This window comes from Drosophila novamexicana, unplaced genomic scaffold, assembly GCF_003285875.2.
Source record: "Drosophila novamexicana strain 15010-1031.04,08,12 unplaced genomic scaffold, DnovRS2.1 tig00000024-arrow-pilon, whole genome shotgun sequence".
NCBI lineage: Eukaryota > Metazoa > Arthropoda > Insecta > Diptera > Drosophilidae > Drosophila > Drosophila novamexicana.
In genome coordinates this window covers 1,626,448-1,636,106 of record NW_020824768.1, presented here as the reverse complement: position 1 = coordinate 1,636,106, position 9,659 = coordinate 1,626,448, and the positions used below count along the sequence as shown (strand labels likewise).

The following is a 9,659-nucleotide window of genomic DNA, read 5'->3' as shown; positions in this document are numbered from 1 at the left end:
GTTGTGATAAGGTTAAACATACGAAAGTTCCCCTGCTGGCAACGCCTCTGGCCGGCTGCATAAACACAAGCACGACCACCATGCATAAAAATAGCAGGTTGGGCCAGCTGAAAGCTTTCAAGCAGCAAGCAATAAGAAGCGCGGGGTAAATAGCTTTTAAGTGCAGCTTTTGAATATTGTGTGGTGAATTTGTGGCGAACGGCGTTGCCAGACTGTTCAGTATGGTATTACAGTGGCGCCTTTGTTTTGAAACTTTGAAAGCTTTTAGCAAATTGTTGAACAACGCAGCTTTGTAGCGTTCACTCAGTTTAGTGTGAAATAATTATTTAGTTAATAATAATATTGAAATAATCGAAAAGTTAAATAATGAATCATATAGACGATTGTTTTGCGGGCGCACGCCAGGATTTTCTCATATGCGTCACAGTGCATAAGGCGGCGGAAACAGGCGTACCCGTTGGTGAACTCTATGTGAAAATCAGTTTGGATAAAATGTCTAAAAATACGAAAACCCAAGCGAATTCAGAGAATCCATTCTTCAATGAGGTAAGCCACACATCCGATTTCCCACATTACATTTATGTTATAATTATCATTTCCCTTGCAGTATTTTGTGTTTGAGTTCCACTGTACGCTCACGGAGCTTTTGCGCCTGACCGTGCTCTTCGAGCTGAAGAGGTATATGATCTACAAGAAAAACGTGCTTGTGGGTGAGTTGATGATTGACCTGCACAGCGTGTGGAACCAGCCGAATCACAGCTACTTCAAGCGGTGGGGTCGCCTGGAGCTGCCCATCGGGGAGCACGTCCCAGAGCGCGGCAATAGGGAAATGGGCGGCTACTTGCAAATCGACTTGGCCATCGTATCCCAGCACAGCGCCCTGAAGACAGGTCTGGGCCCGGAACAGGATGGTGCAGCGGATGCCATTGTCAAGTGGCCAACGCATCACGACTTCGATGACATTAAGGGGTAAGTGGTGAGGAGTGCAGGAATTGCTTTGTAAACCGTATTCCCACAGCAACCTGCTGGAGGACACGGACTCGGATACGTTGAGTAACATTCGGTATTTCGTCAGCTTCTTTCGTGGCATCTTTACGAAGAAGAGCAGCTACCTGATACAAGTATCGTTTGCTGGCTTCAAAGTATCGTGTCTTAATGCATTGACTTGGCTTTTGTTTTTTTTTTTAAGTACAGACTCCATTCTTTCAAGGGCAAAACGCACGTGGCCAAAAACACAATGACTCCCGTGTGGAACCAGGAGATCAGCTTCGCATGGGTCTATCCGTCGTTGGCCCAACGATTTCTCATACTTGTTATTATGCAGGAGCATCTGCAATGGAAATGCGTCGCCGAATACGAGATGTCCTTCGAGGATATTGCATTTAATGGTCAGTTTAAAAAGTATATCAAAACATTCCCATTTATTCATGATGCATATTGGCAGACAAGCCTTCCTTTGGACCGACATATCTACATCTGTACGATCCAGTCAGTCCCATGAGCTATGTGGGTCGTCTTCTGATGGAACTGCGCTCCGAGACACTCGCCGAGGGTCAGCCCACCCATGTGCTGATCTCCCAGTCCGTGCCAGCCCCAACGAACTGGACCGATAAGCCATTTATTGTGGAATTCTTGCCCATACTGGGCGATCAAATACACTCCACAGCCAGTCAGTATAAGTTCATGGTCAAGCTGGCGGAGAATGTTTCCAATGTGCTCGAGGGTCCGCTAAAGACGCCGCTGGGCAAGTTCCACTCGATGATGCACACGAAATGCTTTCGCCAGGAGTCGCCTTTCCATTCATGCCTGCTGGATGTCAACTTACCCGATAATCGCATCAAGTTTGAGGCTGATTTCTTTATGATCGACATAGTTAACTACATAGTAGGTGGTACTTAGATAAGGATTATCTAAAGTCCTGTATATGAATTCTCTCTCTCTTTCTCTCTCTCTCTCTATCTCATTTGCAGCGCTCCGAACTGGCCGTCTTTAAGATCTTTCAGATAAAGTTTCCCGATCGGCTGCAGCATCAAGCCAAGTGCCTGAAGCATATCATAAATAGCACTATGGAAAAAATCCTAGACAGCGTCCAGTTGCATCGATTCGACTATGATTTGGGTGTGGAGTGCACCACCTGGGACGTGAATAGGCAGCAATATTTGCTGGAGTACTTTAAGAAGGTGCCCCGTGAATTGCGAGCCTTGCGCCAGAAGCTAAAGTCCAGCTATCCGGAGCACCTGCATGCCGTCATAGGGGACATAGTGAACGATCTGCATCGTGTTATTGGCGAGATCAGCGCCCTGTCCAATCTGATGCATGTCCAGGACGACTGGCCGGAGCTGTTGCTCATCTTGCACGCGGGTGGCAAGGAGATCGGCGTCTGCCGCCTGAACGCCAAGCACTTTCTGAGCCTGCAGAAACGCGAGGCCAACCAGGCGAACAACCATTGCTGGAAGGTCAAGAGCTTCCTGTTCAAGAGCCCCAACTGCCTGCACAACTGCGTCAATTGCGGGTGCAATGTGGGCATTGTCCTCGGCTGTGTGTCCATTGTGCTAGAGCGTGAACGGCACGAGTTCTTCTCCTGCATTGCCGGGGAATGGGCCTCGCCGGAGCCGATGGCCTGGCTGCCGAACGTGGTGCAGACCTTTTTTCGCTGTCACATCTATGTGCATCAGGCCAAGGTGCGGCCGTCGGGCATGGAGAACCGCATCATCTGCGATGGACATGTACGTGTAGTTTTTGCGGCACAAGCCGCCGAGACGCACACAACTCCGGGCACCTGCTCGCCCATCTGGGATGCTGTGATCACCATCAAGGGGCTAACCTTGCCGGGCAGCATCAGTTGGTATCTGCAGAACCCGCCAATGATCGGCGTGGAGCTGTTTAACTCCGAATACGACGCCGTGGGCAGTGGACACATTGTGGTGAGTGTCATCACGGACGACAACGACATGGAGAACAGTCGCGGCGATGAGAGCCGCTGCTGGGGCCGTAGTCCAGTGCAGAAGATGAAAAAGCTAAGAAATGTCTCGCCGCCACCACTCAAATGGGTGTCCATGGCCAAGAATGGCATGGTCCAGGCCGAGGTGCTGATGTCTGTGGAGTTCAAGGAGCTGGTCGGCGACTCCCAGGCCTTTGGTGACAAGCAGCCGGAACTGATCGTAGGCATTCCACCGGCCATACGACCCAACGTACTCAACTACATGTGAGTCCTAGTCCAGCCCTTATCACAGCCTTCCTCAATCTCTATTCGTTTAGACTCGAGGTAATCTTTATCGGCCTGCGCAACTACACCAAGATGGGCATGACCATGGCGGGCAAGCGACGTGCCAAGGTCATTATGGCTGATCTGGTGCTCTCCAGCGGCTTGTCCACATCGCGCGTGCGCAACAGCATCAACTTTCTGGTGGCCTATGCCTCGGGCGTCGTGGTAGGTTTCCATAAATGTACAACTGTCCAGTTGCTTAATAATCCACGTCTGCGCCACAGAGCCTGCCCGATCAGCAGGAATACTGGCCGGCCATGATAGCTACCGACGTAATGGTCAACACCTTTTGCAATGAGTCCACGCTGGGCGCTGCTCTCATACCCCCTTCGCCTAGCTATCTACAGAAGGAGCGCAGGTGCAGGAGAAGATCTGGCGAAAGCTCCGCTGCAACCTCCACGGTTATTGTGGATGGCGACGATGATCTGGTCATGGAGGAGACGGAGGACGACAAGGAGGAGCCGCCCGCCCAGGTGGACAGCTACTGGAAGCGCATCAAGATCGCGCTGGGCCTACGCACCGCAGCCTATGCCAACAAGCAGGCGCTCAAGTATGAGGAGCACACAGATGCGAGCGATCTGCTCGACGACAGCCGTTTCACTTGGTGGACCAAGTTCTACAATTCCATGCACCTTGATCCGGACGAGACGGCGCATCTGTGCAAGCACAGACTGGTCATCTATACCACGGAGCTGGAGCAGCTGCCGCAGTTCAGTTTTCTGCAGGATTGGGCTGTTCCCGTGCCGCTGGTGCACGGCGTCAAGCTCCGGAAGCACGGCCCGCCCAAGGAGGATGTCTATGCCACATTGAAGCTGCAGATCAAGCTGACGCCCTGCCAATGCACGGCACCGGACGAAGGTGGTGGCGGTGGCGATGGCGATATGCTGCGTCCACTGGCTGCCGCCATTAATCCGCGCCAGCAGACCCTGATTAAGGCCGTGACAGATGTGTTCAAAATCACGGTTAGGGTCTATATAGTTCAGGGTCTGCAAATGCGGCCCAGAGATTGGATGTCGGACTCGGATTCCTATGTGAGGCTGACGCTGGGTGGCAAAATGGTGTCAGATCGGGCCCACTATGTGCCCAACCAAAGTAATCCCGTATTCGGACGCTTCTTCGAGCTGAACACCTCGCTGCCCGCCGATCACATACTCGAGGTGGCCATTTTTGATCACGACAAGCGCAAGGATCAAATCATTGGCTACACACGCATTGATCTGGAGGACAGATGGCAGACCAAGCATCGCGCCACAGTGGGCATTCCGCAGGAGTACTCACACATCGGCTACAATCAGTGGCGCGCCAAGGCCCTGCCCTCTCAGCTGCTGAACAATCTCTGCCAGCAGCGTGGCATCCAGCCGCCCTACTTCTATGGCAATGTCATCGAGGTGGACGGCATGCTCTTCGGGGATGAGACCATAATTTCAAAGTGTAAGTACTTGCTCTTTTTTTAAGCCCTAGTCTAAACTCGTCTAATCCCTAGCTGAGGAGCTGCAGGAGCGACTCAGCTTGACTGCGCTCAAAAATCTGGACAAGCTGCCCTCTTTTGGCTACAAGCTGGTGCCGGAGCATGTGGAGACGCGTTCCCTCTATCGAGATGACTCTCCAGGCGTGGTACAGGTATGGTATATCAATATAAAATTGCTTTTCTTGACTGAGTGATTGATTGACTGACTGATTGATTGATAGAGTGGCAGATTGATAGGTTGACAGGCTGATTGACAGTCATTTTCTCAAGCAGTCATTTTCTGACCGACTGACAAGTGACTTATTCGCTGGCAGCTTGATTTACTAATTGGCTGACTGACTGTTTGATTGATTGACTGTGTGATTGCGTGATTGATTGACTGATTAATTTCTGATTAACCGTCAAGTGACAATTTCATTGGCAGCTTGACTGATTAATTGACTGACCTGATTGATTAACTGACTGTTTGATTGATTAACTGAGTTATTGACTGAATTGATTCTCTGATTTACAAGGAATTGTCTGATTGAGTGATGGACAAGTGACAGACGGATTGAGATTGAAAACATGCATGTAAAATATAATTTAGGTACATGTCCCACAAACAGTCTAGCATTTAAAAAAGGCCGGGTAAGGCCGGACTTTAACTCGATTCACTTTCGATTTTAGGGCAAAATTCAGATGTGGATAGAGCTGTACGAACAGAACATGTTCATTCCGCCGCCCGTGGAAATAACGCCGATGCCGCCCGTTGGCTATGAGGTTCGCGTTGTGGTCAAAAATCTGCGGGGCATTCAGTTTGGCGATAAAAATATATTTGGCAAATTAATGAGCGACATCTACGTGATTGGGTAAGGGGTCGAACAGCATCTGTAAACGATATGCAATTAAGCGCATTTTGTGCTCCGCTCTGCAGCTGGTGCCAGGATGCGAACAAGTACCAAGCGACGGATATACATTACCGCTCATTTGCGGGCGAGGCGGCATTTAATTGGCGCATGATATTCGCTTTGAAATATGCGCCCAATGAGGACATGGTAGGTGCTGGGGCTGCATGCCACACGGGGCAGTTGTTGTTGCCTCTCCTAATTGGCACGCGTAAAATAATACTTACTAGCGCGCATAATTAATGAGCTGCTCATTAAATCTGCCTCAGATGGTCATCAGACGCAAGGGTGGCCTGCAAGGCGAGGAGATCGAACTGAAGAGGCCGCCCATCATCTATCTGCAGATCTGGGATAAGGATGTCGTGACCCGGGACGAATATCTCGGCGCCTTGGAGGTGAATCTGTCCAATCTGCCGCTGCCCTATCACACGGAGAGAAGCTGTCAGCCCTTTCCCAGGACACGCCAGCGCATCAATCTGTTCAGTCGCAAGACTGTGCACGGCTGGTTTCCTCTACATGATGCGCCCGAGAGTCCAAATGGAGCAGCCAACTCGCTGGGTGTATGTGTTTAACCATAACTTCCTATATATATCTGCTGTTACTGTAAATCTGCAACCCTAGGGCAAAATTGAACTGCAATTGGATGTGTGTACGGAGGCGGAGGCATCCAATTTGCCAGCGGGCCTGGGCCACCAGCCCCCCATGGCCCTGGAGGCGCCCAAGTAGGTGCCAGAATTCAAATTTCTAATTTCGCTGCACTCATGCATTTTCGCCTTTCGCTTACAGACGGCCCGAGACCTCGTTCAATCCTCTAACCCATCCGTTCAAGTCCGCGCATCTCATCCTGTGGCCCGTCATACGCAAATACGTGTTCATTGGACTCTTTGTCATCTTCGTTTGCATGGGGCTGACGCTGTTCTTTGCCAATCTACCAAACAAACTGATGTCCATTCCCTTTAAATGATTCAATGCCATTTTCACTTTACTTTTTTTCTAATTAGCTAAATTCAACCCATTTTCTTATATTGTCTTTTTAAGTGTTATTAAATAGTTTATTTATGTGTATTTGTCAGTCGCCGTTTGATTAATTAAATGCACTTGCTAATTGCGGCAAATAAGTACTTGCTGAATCCAAAAGGCATTCGAAATGCCAGCGATAAGGCTGCCCAGATAGATATTTATTATGCACATCTATATACTTATATACTATGCGCTACTTTGGAGGATTCCATTGGAGATGGAAACGTGACAGATACTCGCATGTGAGGAATAACTGCAACACGATTCGTGGCCTGGACTACAATTGTTCGCATCGAGTTGGTCAACAAATAGCCGAATCATATTTATATGACTTTAATGCAGTGTTGGAAAACTTGGTAATAAGCATCTATTTGTATCTCATCAAGTACAGGACGACAAGCTGAGTCAATCTAGCTATTTCCATCTGTGTGAACTTAGAAACTATAAAAGCGAGGCAAAAATGAAACCAGATTTACATTTATATCGATATCTCCCTTTTTGGAAGTTAAATTTCTCACATAACTCAAAGATAATATGAGCTAGATACAGATTTAACATAGCTTGCATTCCATATACTGAAAATATCAGAAGGATCGGACTGCAAGCACCCAAACTAGAGGAAGAACAGTTGATCCCTGAATTTACATACATATTTTTGTGTAAATTTATAGGAAAAAAATAAGCTCTTTTAAAATATTATTTAGAGTATAGGATATATTTAGTTATTGTTTCGACTCCTTTGACTATGGCTATAGCATATGCATGCACTTGCACGGGGTTCGAGCCCAGGTTCCTGCTTTAAAGAAAATGTCTCGATAAAAAATATATATAATTACTTTGGAAAAGCACAATTTACGTCAGCTTTGACGTTGGGAGTATAGTCATCATATTGATCGCGAATCATTTGTACACATAAGTAGGGCAATTTGTGACGTTCATAAATGAGCCTGTGGTGTTTTCTCCGGGGAGACTGTCCATTTCATGAATTGCCAGCAATTTTCTCAGCTGTGCTTGGCCGTGCACTCATATTTTAGTTATAAGTACGACAGATTAAAGATCGTAATGCTCGCTTATTCTAAGGCCATATCTAATACCATATCCTAGCCAATATGGAAATAGTTAACCCATTGATAAAGGCACACTTGCGAAACAATTGTAAATTCCATCGCTCGACGTATTTCACCATATGAATGACACACAGATATAGACATATATTTATACAAAAACAATTACATTTACATGTTTATTTGTGTGTCTAATGGAAAGTCGCGGCGATTCGCGATGTGCGTATGCGAACGCCGACAGTTTAATTACAAAGGCAAATGGCAGAGGATACGAGTCGTATGAGTTCGCGTCTAGTTAAACCGGGTGACAAATTGACGAAAGGCTGCCAGCGACACGCTTATCAGACCCGGGCTCCGGCCCCGGCCCCACGCTGACCCCAAAAAGCAGAGAACTAACAGGCGCTATTCAAGGGCTGGAGCGCTCAGTTGGAGTTCAGCTAGCGAAGCTGTCGGTACGCAAAAGTCAAATGCTAATAAAAAAATAAAACAAAAAACAAAAAAAGAAACAGAAACTGCACTCAAAGGGTTTTAATTAAGTTTTATAATTAAAGTGTTGTGCATAAAGCAAATGCCTGCCCCGCCTGTCCGTCAAAAGTGTTGCACTCACCTTTCAGCAACTGAGTCTTTGATGGGTTTTAATAATGTCACTGAATCGCCTCAGGACTGAAACATATGGCGTGCATTAAGACAGGCAATACTCTAGCTACATATATCAAATTTCTCTATATACCAACTGCAGACAGTCTGTAGAAATACGTCTGAGTGAAATCGAAGACTTGCTCTCAAATATTCAAATAGTTCAAATTTTGAGTTCAAGTTCCATGTGCGATTGGCCTTTATTGTCAGCGGAAGGAACTGTGAAATGGAATGAAAACAATATTGAATAAATTTTCCAAAACATTTGCATTCCTTACTCTTACTTTTAGAGAGGGCATACTTTATTTCAAATTCAAAATTGCAAACAAATAAGTTTTCTTTTTTAAAATGTGTAATATAAATATATAATATAATTCTAAGAGTGGTATCAAATATCGTAATTAAAGCACAATTTTTAACTTAAAGGCCAATTAAAATGTAAATTATTCGCCAAGTACATAAGGAACTACGAGATTTTATGATCGCATTCAAGGCTGCTGAAAAGAAACTAACCTTAGCACGTTTCTCATCGGAAGTCAGGTAAATTTTAAAAAATTGTTATCAGAATTTTTCTATTATTTTTGTTGAGTTATTTATTTAATTAATATATTATTATATAAATAATATATCATATTATAAATATATATTGTATCTATTTTTATTTATTTATATACTTTACATATATATTTATTTTTAAGGCAATGTTTTGTCTTCAGAGTCCTTGGGTACATAAACTTCTTAGAACTAGACGCCTTTTTATATTTTCTATATTAATTTAAGTATATAGAAGATTTTGCAAGGAATTCTAAAACGTAATATTGCAAGATTTAATTAATCGAAATTACGCAGACACTCAAACTAATCAAATCATGACAACGCACATTTTGTCAACTCATCATCGAAAACGGACTCTTTCGATTAGTGAATTGAATAATCAGAGTAGGCACTCGGTATAGGTGGAAATGTCCACATTGTCTGGAAACTTCTCATATTTTCATTAGGCAAATGAGCGCGACACGAGGCATGCACTGCGAATTGGGATTGGAATTGGAATTGGGATTGGGTTTGGGAATGGGAATGGGGATTGGCAGCTCGTTCAATCGCGATGCCGATAGCGATCATTTTAATTTAATTAACAAGAAATCGACGAGCAGCTATAAGTCAAAGGATATAGTTTATATCGATATCAAAGTCTCGTACAGTTTGTTTCAATTCTTTGACGAAGTTGGTTCGCTCAGTCGCTGCAGCATGAAGCTGGAAGAGCTCAGGTCAGAGGCATTTTGATATTAAAATATAAATAGATCGTTTGAGGGCGTTTC

The 9,659-nt window shown here is 45.7% G+C and overlaps 1 protein-coding gene across 3 annotated transcripts; it reads left to right on the top strand.

The window, feature by feature from the left end:
• Positions 1-339: 339 nt before the first annotated feature.
• Positions 340-6,666, top strand: LOC115771148 (fer-1-like protein 6). Of its 3 annotated transcripts, none has more exons than XM_030716720.1 (14): positions 340-546; positions 608-969; positions 1,019-1,121; positions 1,190-1,388; positions 1,445-1,884; positions 1,971-3,205; positions 3,259-3,430; positions 3,490-4,696; positions 4,749-4,885; positions 5,403-5,584; positions 5,650-5,770; positions 5,890-6,180; positions 6,242-6,342; positions 6,407-6,666. In XM_030716720.1, exons 1-14 carry the CDS (start codon positions 367-369, stop codon positions 6,582-6,584), a joined length of 4,908 nt encoding a protein of 1,635 aa, XP_030572580.1. In that variant the 5' UTR covers positions 340-366; the 3' UTR covers positions 6,585-6,666. The 3 variants fall into 3 exon arrangements, with proteins under 3 accessions (XP_030572580.1, XP_030572579.1, XP_030572581.1); XM_030716719.1 differs by having other exon boundaries at positions 1,019-1,142; positions 1,211-1,388; XM_030716721.1 differs by lacking the exons at positions 340-546; positions 608-969 and having other exon boundaries at positions 1,050-1,121; positions 1,195-1,388.
• Positions 6,667-9,659: the final 2,993 nt, after the last annotated feature.

What these genes read in the sequence shown, in the direction of transcription:
- LOC115771148 (XM_030716720.1), top strand. Translation starts at nt 367, where the DNA reads ATGAATCATATAGACGATTGTTTTGCGGGCGCACGCCAGGATTTTCTC. An exon ending in GACTTCGATGACATTAAGGG is followed by an intron (nt 970 to 1,018) that starts GTAAGTGGTGAG and finishes GTATTCCCACAG; the next exon opens with CAACCTGCTGGAGGACACGG. An exon ending in ATGCGCCCAATGAGGACATG is followed by an intron (nt 5,771 to 5,889) that starts GTAGGTGCTGGG and finishes AATCTGCCTCAG; the next exon opens with ATGGTCATCAGACGCAAGGG.